This window comes from Erythrolamprus reginae, chromosome 2, assembly GCF_031021105.1.
Source record: "Erythrolamprus reginae isolate rEryReg1 chromosome 2, rEryReg1.hap1, whole genome shotgun sequence".
NCBI lineage: Eukaryota > Metazoa > Chordata > Lepidosauria > Squamata > Dipsadidae > Erythrolamprus > Erythrolamprus reginae.
The window spans coordinates 141,653,451-141,669,974 of record NC_091951.1 but is presented as its reverse complement, the minus strand read 5'-3'; the positions used below and the strand labels follow the sequence as shown (position 1 = coordinate 141,669,974).

At 35.6% G+C, this 16,524-nt stretch overlaps 1 protein-coding gene across 3 annotated transcripts in view; it reads left to right on the top strand.

Moving 5' to 3' along the window:
* STX8 (syntaxin 8) overlaps positions 1-11,392 on the top strand; it is an 84,138-nt gene extending 72,746 nt beyond the window's left edge. For 2 of the 3 annotated variants that reach the window (XM_070739696.1, XM_070739699.1), the window contains one exon: positions 1,741-2,600. In XM_070739696.1, the coding sequence (XP_070595797.1) occupies positions 1,741-2,033 (293 nt within the window). In that variant the 3' untranslated portion in view covers positions 2,034-2,600. Of the gene's footprint in view, positions 1-1,740; positions 2,601-10,120 lie in introns of those variants that run through there. The other variant, XM_070739697.1, reaches the window with a different exon arrangement.
* Positions 11,393-16,524: the final 5,132 nt, after the last annotated feature.

The following is a 16,524-nucleotide window of genomic DNA, read 5'->3' as shown; positions in this document are numbered from 1 at the left end:
AATATAATCACTTAGGGAAGTGATTAAATACCAGGAAGTCCCATTCAATTAAAGATTTAAGGAGGAAGGTGTGTATATATGTACATAGGCTGAATGAATAAAGGGGTACATCTTTCTTCCTCATTCTGCTATTACAAAATGGTATTTAAAGATAGAAAGGAAGGTACTGTTGAAAATTTAACAACAGCAATATGAATGAGTTTTCATAGCAAAAAGTATTCGGAAGTCAAATGGCAATAAGGAAAGCATTGGAAAATGAATTAGTCCAGTTTGGGGAAATAATCTTTGTAAGCCTGGGTTGGAGCAGAGGATACATTGCCATTTTTTAAAAACAGTTTAATTGGCACAATGGAGGAAAGTGATTTATGAGTCATAGGTTTTTGCTCTACTATTTCTCTTCAGCTATACCTCTTATAAAAACAAAAAATGTCTCTTTGGATTAATAAACTTGCTCAAGAATTTGTGGAAGCACTGAGAAGAGGACCATTGCTCAAGAAAAGGATGTTGCAGTGCATTCCTTTCCAGATTTATATCCCCTTTGTTGGCTTATTTACTGCCTCCCAGTGTCTTTTGTCCAAAAAAATGAGACTGTGTTATAATTTTTATCATCAATATTCTAATATTAGAATCTACTTTCCTTGTATTTGGCAAGTCATAGGAGGCTTGCAGTTTTGTTCTTCATATGCTGAGATCAAAGTAGACTACAAAACAAATACATAAATAATATTCACCATTAAAAAATTTCGTACAATAATTCATACTGCAACAGTCCCTTCAGTCCCATTTTAGTGTATAATTTATATATTTAATTTACTATGACATAATTTAAGATCATATATTACAGAGGCTCATTAATCAAATAATTGCTGGAAAACAATAAAAATATATAATTAAATACTGTATATTTCTTCATAAAGGCTAAAATTAAAACAATTTCACAAAAGATTCACTAAAATGTTGTAGTACCTTTTAAGGTTTTGATTAACAAAATACCAGGCATAATTTATGGAAGTTCCAGAGGATTGGCCCTGAATAAGAAAAAGCTTTCAGTCGTGTTTTGCTGTCTAGATTTGCCATAACTTTCCTTCCCAGGAGCAAGTGTCTTTTAATTTCTTGGCTGCAGTCCCATCTGTGGTGATCAAGAAGAAAGGGATGATAGAGAATGAAATGTCTGGATGGAATCATTGAAGCAATAGGTGTGAGCTTAAATAGACTCCAGAGGATGGTAAAGGACAGAAAGATCTGGAAGAAGGTCCATGGGGTCGCAAGGGGATGGATACAACTTTGCAACTAATAACAACAACAAGTTTTGCTACAAAAAGATTCCAATTGTCTCTTACCAGACTTCTACAAAACTGGTGTCTTTTAATTCTGACTTATTTGCTGATCTATGACCACAAAAAAGGTCAATTAACTTTCTACTTAAAGGTACCTAATATTTAAAATCTTGAATAATTTGAAAGTAGCAGGAGGCACAGCTCATCTTTGCACTATATTATAATCAACTCACTCACATAGAAGAACCCATGAATTTTGAACAAATATAATTGGCATACCAATTATACTAATATAATTAATATTATATTATATTACCAATCTAAGAAGTTGGAATTTGTTGTATGATATTCAGTTGAAAATAAAGTACAGTGGTACCTCTACCTAAGAACGCCTCTACTTAAGAACTTTTCTAGATAAGAACTGAGTGTTCAAGATTTTTTTGCCTCTTCTTAATACACCCAGCACGAGGTTGCCTCCCAGAACGTCTGAGCGCGGAAAGGCAAAAGGGGGCACTTCACCCGGCCAGATCAACTCGGCTTCAGCCAAACCCAAAGAGTCACCACAGTGAAGGAAAGGCGCCGGCTACAAAGCGAGCAAACGAGAGGAGAGGGGAGCCCTTCAGCATGGGAAAGAAGAGGAAGCAGGTAGCAGCAGCAGCAGCTGCCTTTCAGTCAAAGGATAAGGCGGTTCCCCCCTCTCGCCCGCCTGGGTTTCAGTTTCCTGCCATTCCCCCTGGGTTTCTCTCTCTGGCGTAGTGCATGGGAGGCAGCCTCGCGCCTGGTGTATGGGAGGCGCATGCTCCTCCTTGCCGCCTCAGTCCCTATTTTTTTAAGCCTTAAAGTTTTTGATTTTTTTGATTCCCCTCGCCTCACCTTCTTCCTTTGGCATAATTGTCCTCCTCCTCTTCTTCCTCCTCCTCCTCCCACCCAAATTCCGAGCTTTTATTTCTTTCCTAATGGTTTTGCACACATTATTTGCTTTTACATTGATTCCTATGGGAAAAAATGCTTCTACTTACAAACCTTACTAGAATCTGGTCACGGAACGAATTAAGTTCTTATGTAGAGGTACCACTGTACTCCATTATCAACAAGGCAGTTTGCAATTGAAGAGTGGCTAGACTGAAGTTTTCTTACTTCAAAATTAAATTGAATTTTCTCCCCATCTGTCATTTTGCTGGTTCAAGGATATTGGAAGCCTCTGTAAAGGTTCTTGTCTTGATTGCAGATTATCCAAATGTGGTTGATGAATGTTAAATGTCAGGCTCAGGGGATTTAGCATATGAATTTCCCAGGGTTTGATAATCTTGTAGGGCAGCTAGGTGTGACTGCTTCCCCAATAATCTACTTAACTCAATAGTTCCACCCTTCTATTGCCTTGTAAGGAGAAAGAGATTCCTAGATCATTTGCATGATAAGTAACTTCAGACCCTAAGAGCCTTTGAAAGGGCAGCTGAGAGTTAATTGTGGCAGGTTAAACTAATGACTTCCCATATTCACTGGTTAAGTTGAAAACAATAACTTGACAATCTTCCTTCTGTTAAGTACAGTATAATTCAATAGTAAAAATGTTATTAAAACTTTTCTAATCTAGGAGAATGTGTTCTGTTTTCCAAATTCATTTAACAGATAAGACAATAAACTACCATTTGAACTTTTTTCAGTAATATTCAATGTTTATCTTTTGACAATGTCTAAAGCAGAACCCCAAGTGAATAATCCAGACTTAAGGTTCACATAGTTTTTAGAAAAACAATTAATTAATATTAATTCCCTAAATATTAAATATATTTAAAATATGGAACAAAAGTCATTTGTTTTGAAATTTTTCTGTGTTATTAATAGAATTTTTAGGAATGAACTATTTGCTCAAATGGTAACTACAGAGTTTGTTTACCAAGATCATGGAAATTCAAATGTGATTATTACAAGTTAAAGGACACTTAAGAAGAGCACACACAGAAGTTTTCATAGCAATTTCTCAAGGATGACATGATGATTTTTGCACTATGGTACAGTATATGGTTTCCTTCTCAGTCATGATGTTGACAGGGCTGCCCTATACTTGCTTTTATATTGTGCTTCAAAAATTTGCTAATTGCTTAATTTTTTTAAAGTTTTTTTAAAAATTTCTGTAAAAGTTGAGCAGTAAATTAATCTCTGCTTTTCTAATGGAAAGCAGTTCCAGATTTGGAATGTTCAATGCTGTTCAGTACATTTATTCAAAGGCATGCATGTACACTTGATGCATTTGTTCAATGTCTTAAAAGTTTACACTGAATTAAAGCATCCCAGTTTGTATCCACATATCCAAATCACTGTCCTTTGTGTTGCTTTCTGCTAAGCATACTGGACACCATAGTACTAAGAACCTAACAGATGTTATATCAGAACCACTGCACCACATCTTTAAAAATTCCGGAACACTGGGGAATTACCATAGGATTGGAAAAGAACTGATGTGGTTCCCATCTTCAAAAAAGGAGGAAAAAAATGACCTAGGAAACTACAGACCAACTAGCCTAACATCAATATTTTCCGTTTTCACTGGCAGAGGAACCATGGGCTGCTCCTTCACTGATTCCAGGGTGGCTCCACAGGTCGAATCCAGCCCATGGGACTTGAGGAATCACTCTCTTAGCTATGGAATGAACAAGAATTCAAAATGTTCCAGGAACCATAAGGCCCAGAAAGAATTAATCTTTTGGCATAATTTTTACTTTCATTGTTTTTCCATTTTTAAAATTCTTCAGGGTCTCTCTCAGTTTTTTCTTTTGTTATGATAGGAGTTGGAAGGGCGAACATCTAGCTGCTGACTGGGTTTGAGGCCCAGACTTTATCACACATACACAAACACCAAGAAAGGGAGTGCTTTGTTCCTTTCTCACAATTGCATGTATAGAGAAAACTTTGGGCTTCCTTCCCTTCCTTCTAATTTCTATGTTTTTCCCTGCTAAATATGGAGTCTTTAACAACTCTGCTTCCCAGAAAGAAAATTGAAAGCCTTTGAAATTCAACTTGGAAATAGTAAAATGTATTATCTGGCATTTCACTCACTTTAAAAAAAAGTAAGAACTGATTTTGATACACACATAATACCTTCATCTGTATGTGTGTGTGTGTGTGTGTGTGTCTGTACAGTGTGTTTAATTGCAAATGCGCAATTGAAGTTTAACAGTGATAGATGAGGGGAAACACTTATCTCATTTCCTTTCAGTCAAATTGTGCCTGTGGTTTGGGACCATGAACTCTGGGAATTATTTCATCATAGAGACAATAAACATTTTGGGTTAGAAATTCACTACACACTGTTTCTGGTAGAATTTGACATGCGAGACATGTAAAATTCTCATTTTTGCCTTACCAGCTCATCTCAGTGGATAAGAAGAAAAACAAAGACCTTTCTTGCCCACAATTACTTGGAATTGTGGATACTTACACTAAAGCTATATTAATGTTGACCTTCATTCCTGTGTGGTAATTGCTTATATCACGCATACGGCATTATAGAAAGATAGATATGTATAAATGAAAACACAAAATATTAATGAGAGGGGTCAAGTATTCCCATTAGAAAAGATTTTATTACATCAAAGTTGCCAACTCCAAATCCTGAGATTAAAGTTTCTCACACATTTAGATTATACGCCATGTCTAGCGCAGTTACAGTTTTAAAATATGTAGAAGCATCAAGAACAAGTTTATAATGTAATAAATGTTTACTGACTATGATGTTGTTAGCTTTGAATTGAAAAATAAATTACAGTAAAGATATCATGAACCTATTGCATATATTGTGTGGTAAAAGCTTTGTACAGTTCACAACTCTAATCACTGATTAGAATTTTATGACTGAAGGCCAAGTTTTAACTCAGAAAAAAAAAGATTTTAAGAGAGAATGTGATGTAATGCCTGCATTTTTTGGTTAAGTAAATCCCACTGATTTCAGTATTGAGCCAACGTTGTGATTAGTGTGTACAAAATAAGATTATTACCAAGTTTTTAAAATTGAAAACCTAATTGCATATGTCCATCTTTTCTAGTGAATTACATCTGACGGATTCCTTTATGCTACATAGAATGGCCTGTCAGGGCTTAATTCCAAAAATGAAGTCACATTGGTTTTTTGTTTTGTTTTTTAAATAGCATTGCAGCATTTTCCACCATCCAGCCCCAGGATTTTATCATCCAGGCTGGTATTTCACACCATTTAATGACTCAACAGAAATGTTCAAATGCATTAATAACAATGAATATATGATAGTTAATCTTTGACTCCTATTGACCACATAGATAGATTTTCTATAGATAATCTATCCCTAACCATATTCTTTCAAGTCTCTCTATTGAGTACACTTAATAAAAAATTTAAATCCCCAAAGTAAATGCTTTTTATATATTTTTAATAAAAAATTCTTTTTATCATAGATATGATCCCGTTATCTTAGTGCCAAAGATTGTATTGTATTATTTCTTACATAAATTGCCATTTCTTTGCTTGAATGTCCTAACATATATTGTATAAGCTTTCTTTTATTTGGAGAAAAATCATTCATGAAGTTTTCTGGCACAATGTTTGGAAATGATAGATATCTGCAATACCACGTGGGTTAATTTGAATTGTACTCTGGGATGAATTATGCTGTGAATTCCTTTGAAGATAATTGAATAAGAAACTGGGCAGAACTCAAGCCCAATAAACTTGCAGATTTGATTCTCTGGAGATTTGACTTTACAGCCAGTACTGTAGTTTTTTTCTGTTCAATCATATCCAATTGTCTGCAATTGCTTGGACAAGTCCTGCAATTTTCTTGGCAAGGATTTTCATAAGTGGTTTGCCCTTGCCTTCTTCCTAGAGTTAAGACAAAGTTACTGGTCACCCAGTTGGCTTTGTGCTCAAGAAGAAGGCTAGAACACAAGGTCTCCCAGTTTCTACCCTGATGCTTCAAGCACTGTACCAAACTGGCTCTAACATTTGTTGTAGCTCCAAAAAAATATAACTTTCTGAGTCTTCAACAACTTTTTACAAGGTGTCTTTTTGAGTTTTGTTCATGGTTACCTTAACTCTTGATGGCAATCTTCAAAATCCATGTTTAAAGTTGTTTCCATAACAGATAAAAAGGTCAAAAGCAATACAGCGATACCTCGTCTTACAAACTTAATTGGTTCCAGGATGAGGTTCTTAAGGTGAAAAGTTTGTAAGACGAAACAATGTTTCCAATATGAATCAATGGAAAAGCGATTAAAGCGTACAAGCCCAAAATTCACCCCTTTTGCCAGCCGAAACGCCCATTTTTGCGCTGCTGGGATTCTCCTGAGGCTCACCTCCATGGGAAACCCCACCTACAGACTTCCATGTTTTTGTGATGCTGCAGGGGAATCCCAGCAGGGGAATCCCAGCATCGCAAAAATGGGTGCTTCGCTGGCAACAGAAGTCCAGAGGTGGGGTTTCCCAGTGAGGGGAGCATCAGTGAAATCGCAAAAACACCGAAGTCCTTGAAACCCCACCTCTGGATGTCTGTGTTTTTGCGATGCTGCGATTTCACTGATGCTCCCCTCGCTGGGAAACGCCACCTCCGGACTTCCATTGCCAGCTAAGCGCCCGTTTTTGCAATGCTGGGATTTCCCTGCTGGGATTCCCCTGCAGCATCACAAAAACACTGAAGTCTGGAGGTGGGGTTTCTTATGGAGGGGAGCCTCAGGGGAATCCCAGCAGTGCAAAAATGGGTGCTTCGCTGGCAACAGAAGTCCGGAGGCGGGGCATCCCAGCAGCGGCGGTGGGTTTGTAAGGTGAAAATAGTTTGTAAGAAGAGGCAAAAAAATCTGAAACCCCGGGTTTGTATCTTGAAAAGTTTGTATGACGCGTTTGTAAGACGAGGTATCACTGCATTATGATTCTTCTTTGGGGCAAAGAGATACTTGTGCAGCTAAATGTTCAGTACTAACACCACACACAAACCAAAGAACCAAACTGCCACAGCATTACAAAGATATCTGGAAAAGAATGTGCTATATAACAAACAACTAGTATATCTGTACTTTTTCTATTTCCCAGGAAGACAAAAAATGGAATTCCATTTCAAGAGCATCAGTACACCAATAGCAGACCAGACTAGCTGTTTTAATCTTCAGGCACTTTGTTATCCAAACAAGTTATGGAATATTGTCTTCCTCTGAATTGAAAATGCAATAGTCTTTAAGAAAACTTAAAGTACATTCTTTGTTTCACCCTAACAGACTAGGAAACTTGTGATCCTTTCCAAAAAACATGCTTTGATATACTGCTTTGTAGATCTCCAAGGAAGGATCTTCATTGAAGTGAGAATACATAAATTAATCTTGAAGGACAATCTTGATTGTACTTGCTAGGGGAGCGGGGAGAGAAACAAAGCAGGGCTGGTTTTTCTAGAAATTCTTCTTTGTGATTTGACGCTTTACCTGCAAAAGCCACTGTAACCCATTTCACTCTGGCGGTGCTCACACTCTAGCTCTCTTTGCCAACTAAACATGTGCCTCCTTCTCTCATCATTCAAATTCAACTTCTGCAAGCCCACGACTTTCATGCATCGAAGCATAAAGATAGTAGTTTTGCCAGATATTGTTAGTGTCTTGATTCTTTTTCACTGTACCAGTTTAACTCGATAGGCTAATCGAATACTTATAGGAAACCAATGCTTGTATAGAGAGGGGAAATATGAAATGAAAATGAATATTATTTCTGCCCGTCTTTCCTTTCATCAGCTATTTCTGTTCTTCATTTGCAAGCAGACAAAAGCAGAATGATAAGGAGCAGCCTTGCCGGGTTTTCAGCAAGCTCTCCTCCAGTCAGTGTGCAGAATCTCCTCACTCTCTCCTGCAGGACTGAAAATTCCCTTTTGGGCTTGTTTAGGCATCTCACTCAGCCGTTCCAAAGGCCCTGAAAAACGCAGCCAGAGAAGAAGTCAGCAGCTTGGCAAGCTTTGCCTCTTGGAAACTTTGTAATGCAGGAGACAGTGCCCGCCATTGTGCTGCTTTTCTGCAGTGGATGGGAGTAAAATAAGCTTGAATGAGTGACTCACTTCAGGGGTACATTAATGTTTACATTTGTCTTGCAGGACTCTGCATATTTTCTTTGGAGGCCTAATTTCAGTCATCACGAAATTAACACTCTGTCGGAGGCTACCTGGGTAAAGAGTCGGGACGTCAGTGCTGATAGGTTAGTCAAGCAGTTCCATGAAAATTATCCGAACAAGCCAAAGCATCCCGGTGGGGAGATGAGCTTTTGACCTGGATGTAATCTTAAGGGACCTTAAGTTGGAATGAAACATGCAGAATCCAAATTGGCTTTGTTAATAAATCGGACCCTACGCTAAAAGAAATAAGACGTGGAAGTTGATTTATTCTCTCAGATGCTATTTTGGTTCTCATGACAATCAATTCCAACTTAAGGTCCCTTAAGATTACATCCAGGTCAAAAGCTCATCTCCCCTCCGGGCCCCTTTGTTCAGATAATTTTCATGGAACTGCTTGACTAACCTATCAACACTGACGTCCCTACTCTTTACCCAGGTAGCCTCTGACAGAGGACTACCAAAACTGTGTCAGGCCAACCTTTGACTTTGTGCCTGAGAAACACACACACACTAACATAGCTTACCAAAATCCAGCCTGTAATTGTTTTATGTGTTTTGGATAGCCCTCCTCCTCTTAAAAAATATCTTAGCCAAATAATTAAGTATGTTTGTTTGGTTTTGATCCATTGTGATGCTGTTGGAATTTTTGACTATTTGCTAAAGATGAGTTTATCTTTATTAAATTATTTTTAAATATATTCTCCATTATTAGCTGGTCGGACACTTCAGGAATAAATGGATCAACATAAATGTACCAATGAAAATGTAAATGAGCTAAAATTTCAAGAAATGTTTTGAAAATCAGCGCAGAGAAGCATGTCGGAAAACCCACTATCAAAATATTTTTTTCTTAACTAATAAACTCTGCCTATTACAGTAATATATACCAGAAAGGTAGCCACAAACACATACTTTTAATATAAACAGCATAATAAAAGAATCCCACAGGAATTGGAAATTGAATCTCCTAAACCTTATTTTGACTCTCAATAATGGGCTGCAAACTGAATCAGAACAAGACTCTTGGGAGGCTGGGCCTGGCGAGCTTTGCCTCTACAAACTGATTGCAATTAATAAACATATATTTAATAAATTATAACTAGGGGTTGTAGGGTTTATTTAATAAATTTATGTACATGTATTTATGCTAATCTTAAGCTGCATCTGTATGTAAAATTATAGAAATTAAGATGGCGACTGCATGCATTTTTCTGTGCTTGGGCAGAAAAGCAGGAATGTTGAATTAATTTGCTAAATACTGAGAATTTTTTAATGTGGTCTTTTATGTATATATGATTAAAATGATCTATGGGAATATGTTAGAGATCTTTTTATAAAACTATCTCCCGTGTTTATGTTTTTTCAGCAAAATGGAAATATACTCATTTCTCAAGTAGAATATTAAAAGTTAGTCTTTCTATTACTATAATATCTTGAGACAGGTTTCCACTTATATTTCATAAATCAAAGATGAATCAAAGGTGAATAAAGAGTTAGCTAATACAGTTAAACCATACACTCATCGGTTGCCAAAACAGGCAATATACTGAAATGTTTTTGAAATGGTCCCAGAGAATGAATGGTTGAATTGATAAAACTAAGACATTAAATGTTGTCGTTTAGAAATAAATCTATTCTTCTCCAATAGGGTTTTCTTTAAATTGTCTATCTATTTATGAGATTTAAAATAATTACAAAGAATAATTAGTTTATGTTTTTGGTTTCTTTCAGGGATGATGGTGGTGATCGTATTATTGCTGATTGCTATTGTGGTTGTTGCTGTGTGGCCTACAAAGTAATCAGAGATTATCTCATTTTGCAACTAAGTGCTAATAATCATTATTCTACAGCAAGGACAACCTCACTTTGTTTTTGGCACCGTCCATGGATATAGCTGTTCTCACTCCACCACAAGAGACAGATCTATGCCTGAGCTGCATAAAGGTTTTACAAAATTCTGTATAAAACTTTGTATACTCAAGAACATAATTGGAAAAGAAATGACTCATCTGAATAAACGTCAAGGCATACATTGAAATTAATTTCAAAGAAATACTTTGTCTATAAATGCTTCTAATAGTACTAAGTGGAAATTTCTCTTAATCTCTGCAGTGTCTAATTAAAATACTAGCATTTTCTTTCTAACATTAGTTCCTTATTACTGAAATAAATAAATAAATTCCTGAAAGAATGTCAAAGATACAAGAGAAACTACCATTTTTGAAGAACTAACATCTTTCAAATAAATTAAAAAATCCACAAAATCTTTGACTTGAGTCAGTGGGCAATTACTATTGTAAAATGGTAGCTATCAGATATATATTTTGGAAAGAAAAGATGAAGTTTCTGTCCAGAAATGTAGAATCAAACATATGTTAAATATCTGGGTTTCTTTTTTTTTACCAAGGTACATTAATTAATAGAAGGAAAGAAATGGAATTACTGTAGATACCCAGAGTTTCAAAATGTGTTTTTTTCCTATATGTTCTGAAAGTAAATGAAAATAATTCTCTTAGCAGAATTGGCAGGAAAATTACTTTACGCCTCTCTGTAACTTGCTCCTAACACACAAAATCTACAATGAAGTAGATTAGCGGAGCATATTTAGGAGAATGATGATGGCTTCAAGAGAGACAAATCCTGTTGCATCAACATCTTTTTATTTATACAACACTGGATTGAACCCCAGTGTTAATCCATGCCCAGATATTGCTATTTTTGCTGTATTTATATTGACGTAAGGCAGTAAGACCGAATATAAACCATTTTAATTCTATATGATTTCTTTTTGTTATCTGGTATTTCATTCTATTTTCTATCCTTTTCTGCCAGGAATATTTAAAACGTTTATCTATGTTCTTGAATATCTAGGATTAATGACATTTTAGCTCATATAGCATTGATATATGTTGAATAATTCTGTGCTATGATATCTGAAGATTTCAAAAGAAAGCTATTTAAGAGCCTTATCTACATCTCCAGTAAAGGGCTGAAACTCTTTAGTCGACTTTTGTGTGCGTGTTATTTAGTACTTCAGATTAATTTATCTACTCCATGTTTGACTGAATAGAATTGATAACCCATTATTGAATATGATAAAGGTTCAATTAAAAAAAAAACCAAGCCATCTTTTTATTAGAAAGATAGGATAAAAATCTGCAAATGAAATATTTGAGCAGCTGATATTTTTTTCTATTGCCAGAGGTTTTCACCATAGGGGACCCATCACAAAAAGTTGCCTTTCAACTGTACAAACAAAAAAAGGCAAACTGTCATAATATAGTTAATTGTATTGGACATGGATATTGCAAAAGTGCTTTTCAAAAGGCAACTGGACTTTCATCACCTGAATGATTGACAATATCCATTGGAGAGAGGGGAAAGGAGTGACCTACAGAATTTATCTGTAGGTCAAGGCCAGAACCAGCTGATAGATGTTGTAGGGCTGTAGATTTAGCTTATATGTAATAGGAATTTTTTGATGGACAGAACTCTCAATTGATTCCATTGGTTGCTTTGTGTTAGAAGTATAGTTGCCCTTCAAGAGAAATATGGAAATCAAATATCGAGTTGTTTAGTAGATCCTTCACTGAGCCAAAGGATCAAACTAGATGACTTATGAGCTCTTTCCAACTCTGGTGAAATGAAGGGTCGGAGTGAGTAGCTTCCTTTTTACTTAAAGATAAGAGGGCCACTTTTCCACTGAAGACTTCTTGTCATTTCAGTTTAAGTTTTAATTATTATTGAAGAAATTCACTTCTAAAGCTGGAACAGGTCACATTTCCTTTGTTTGTGAATTCATTTGCAGTAAAAAGAGATCAGAGTGACTTGATAGTTTAGGTAAATCAAACACAGGAAAGATTGGCTTATCTCCCAATCTTCAGTTAGAATTGATTAATGCTATTTTCCCAAGAAGTAGTTCTCCTTGGATAAAAATGTTTAAAACTGGCTCCTGATGATGCATGTCTCCTAAATTAAATGTTGAAAAGAAATAATGTATTTATGGTGGAATATTTTTATAATGCATGATAGATTTGTTACAAAATATTTGACAGCATTGGCTTTTTAAATTACGTATGTAAGCCTTTAAGATAGTTTCACATCTTCACATATTTTATATTCATTTTTATAACAATCCAGAAAATTTAGCCAAGCTGGGAGACAAGCAGCTGAGTCTCCTGTGTTGAAATGAACGTTGAGTTCTAAAAACTTTCTGGATATCTGTTTGCACAACTGGGAAACAACAACTGGCTTGTGTCATACGGAGATAACGTATGAGATAAACTCTTTTTCCAGATCAAATAAATAGTGTTTTTAAACTTAAAATATGTATTGGGTGAACAGATAAATCCAAGTAAAATTGTGCACACACATAATTTATGCAGTATAATATTGGCGTTTGGATGATAGAATCTCCGCTTCTCATCTAATTAAAGGAACAAGTTGCAAGTAATAATTTGACTGGATGTTTTCAGAAGAGGATAGAATCTCATGTTCCCTCAAAGCTGAAAAAAAAGTGTTATTTTGTTCATTCTGCTACAACAGAAGAAACTGCCATGGGTAGAAGTTTATAAGAGTTTATTTGACAGATGTCTGGATTTAGTCTTATCAAGTGGATCCTGCACTGTTACATGCTCCATCTGCTTCATTATATCATTCCATCTAACAAATGAAGGTAAAAGAAGGGTGGGTACATAAGAAAATCCACAACTTTTTTCCCCACATGTCATTAAATATATTCATATATATATACCATAATATATTAGTATGCATTGTAAAGAAACATTGTCGCAAAACTATATGCAAAGGTCATAACTAAGCAACATTTACAGTTCATAATTATTAACAGGAATAATAGGAACAGAGAATGTATAATGAGGTGGGGGAAGGAGTTAAGGCGATCAAGGGAAGGAACATAAAGTGAACCAAGTAAAGAGGAGAACAAAGTGTATTACTTGTGTCTGAATGTTTCAGTTGCTTCTCAGAATGATTTATGTTGCATTTCTTTTGTTAACAAAGAGCTTGGAATATTCTGAAAAGTCCCTCAATATTAGAGATTATATCAGTAGTCTTTACAACCCTCTCCTGTCACTCTTTTAAAAAAGATGTAAGGCACCAATCGGTTTTACTGCAGATATATACAGGCAAAACTCAAAAAATTAGAATAGCGTGCAAAAATTCATTTATTTTAGTAATGAAATTTAAAAGGTGAAACGTAATATATGAGAGACATTCATTACATGCAGGGCAAGATAGTTCAAGCTGTGATTTGTCATAATTGTGATGATTATGGGATACAGCTCATGAAAACCCCAAATCCCTCATTTCAGAAAATTAGAATATTACATGTGATCAATAAAACAAGGATTGTACATAGAACATTATCGGACCTCTGAAAAGTGTAAGCATGAACCCAGTACTTGATTTGGGTCACTTTTGCAGCAATTACTGCTTCAATGCAGCGTGGCATGGAAGCTTGGCACTGCTGAGGTGTTATGGAAGACCAGGATGCTTCAGTAACGACCTTCAGCTCTTCTGCATTGTTCTGTTTCATGTCTCTCATAGATTCTCTATGGGGTTCAGGTCAGGCAAGTTTGCTGGTTAGGCAAGCACAGTAATCCCATGGTCATTGAACCAGGTTTTTGTGCTTTTGGCAGCATCCCCATAAAGTTCCTCTGCAGAAGAAGCATGAAGTGCTCCAAAAATCTCCAGGTAGATGGCTGCATTGATCCTTGATTTAATGAAGCACAGTGGACCAACACCAGCAGATGACATGGCTTTTGCATCTCATTTGAATACCAAGGACCCAGCGTATCAAGGAAAAATGTAGAGACACACACAGGAAGATGCTTGAAGTCTAGTGTGAAATGTCCAGTCTGTGTTCATAAATGAACTTTTGCACTATATTCTAATTTTTTTGAGTTTCACCTATATATCTCACAGGGTGTGTGCTAGTGATTCTTTTCCCATACAGAAAAACAAGATGATTTCCTTATAATAAAAGTATGTGTCTTAAAAGTGGCAAAGTCTTAAACAATGCAGGTTGCATTATTTTAGCAGGGGTTAGGATGCTTTCCAGCCATCTAAGCCGTTGCATTTGATAGAGCATTCTTGCTCTGTGCTAGGCCCATAAATTTCATTTGTATTAAGTGGTCTCCTTTTGCATAACTCTTGGCCTTCGAATAAAATTATTAGCTGAAAATGTAGATGAATCTGGTTATATGCTGCCTCCTGAAAACGTATGACTGAGTGGCAAGAATTATGCCTCTACCAATAAATGGCCAAAATATTGCAATGGATTTTTTAAAATTCTTTTCTCTTTTTTTATTTGAAGCTGAAATGATCTGTTAAATATAAGGGAGGTATAGTTATGTATACAAAGCTATATTTACTGTATATAGAAGTACAGAACAAGCCCTTAAGCATGTCAAGATAGACCCTATTGAACAAACAAAAAGATTTTCTTACTATTGTAGGCAGAATCAGGATTGTTATAATATTTTCTAGTGTATTATATTTTTGATTAATATACCGATTCTGCACTCTAGCTATTTTACATTTTGTACTAGTTCTACAATCAGCTTTGATGGGTTTTTTTGTAGTTTCTTCTCTATTTGCTAGTTGATGCAACTATCACATTTCACAGCTTTTCAGAATATTTGTGTTACAGAAGGTAAGCCTTTTTCAACTCTTTGAAAGAGATCAGACACCATGAACATACATGTTTTGTAATCACATTGAATGATTATATATAGAATATTATATATAGATTATAATATTTTTAAAAAAAGCAAACACAAATGGCCTCCCACATTTCTCTATAGGATTACAATAATGTTTGCTACTTTGTAGTCAAGATGTTGGACTTGACAACAAAGGCACTGTCATAAAAACATATTACCAAGATTTGCAATGAAAACACCTTGTTAATCTGAGATGTTACTCATTTGTAAATTAAGATAGATTTGCTTTCTTTTGAGGTGCCGATTACAGTCCAGGCGTACCAATCTTATCTGGAAATATACACATCATTGCATCAGACTGCCCAACACATATGAAAATTGAGAAACAATTTCTAAAGCAATATCATGAAATCCTGAACATTACTAGCAAATCAGACAAAACAATGCACAAGGCCACAAAAATGTTTTTTTAGGATTTAATGGAAATATATAGCCTGTAACATAACTGATGTTCCTGAGTTATTTCGTGAATGTAATGACTATTAATAATCCTGAAAATCTGTGATGTGGTTAAACTTTTTCTATTGTTGGTAATCTCTCTCTCTCTTTCTCACTCCAGCCTTATACTTTGTTCACAGTTTGCCCTAGTGCTGTTATAGGTTATTGGGGAAATCTCAGAATGCCAAAGAATTGTTTTTTAAAAAACAAAAACAAATCAAGACTTTTATAAAGTCCTGATTTGTCTTTAATCAGCACAATCTGGATAACAAAAAAAGCCAAGTCAAAAAAGTAAAAAATATTCTGCATGAGCAAAAATGGCCCGAGTCTTTTGGGGGGGGGGGGGGACCCTAATACATGGGGAAAGATACTGTACCTCATCACTGCTGCTAATAAATCTGCAATTTGACTCTAAATGGGCACCTTGTTTTCATATATCCTAGACAACAAACTCCAATGCAAAACAGCATACAGTTTTTCCTAGGACATGTCCCAGGAGAGAATTAGTTCATTAATTTAATGGACAACGGATCAACATAGAAACACCTTAGTGTTTCTTAATAAAATATGTATCAGATATAATTAAATGCCTCTTCTTTTTCCTATACATTTCAACATTGTTTTCTGGATAATGGACCTCCTGTTATTTTGTGCCAGAATAAAAAGCTTGATATCATTGGCTTTGAGTTCTCTGCATTGGCTGCTAAAATCAACTGGGAATCGCTCTATTGATCTTAGCTAGATCTTGAGGGATGGGTATAAAGTGCTCAGCATCTACAAGCTTACGGTTCTTCCTCTGAGGAACTTCAACAGAAGATACGGATTATATTGCATTTCTCATAAAGTGGTACTAGATTGTAGTTGATTTCTTCAGAGAACACACCCTGGAAAAAATAGAACTACTGTATAGAGATATTTTCAATGAGAACAAACCAACATGCAACCAGTTTTAAT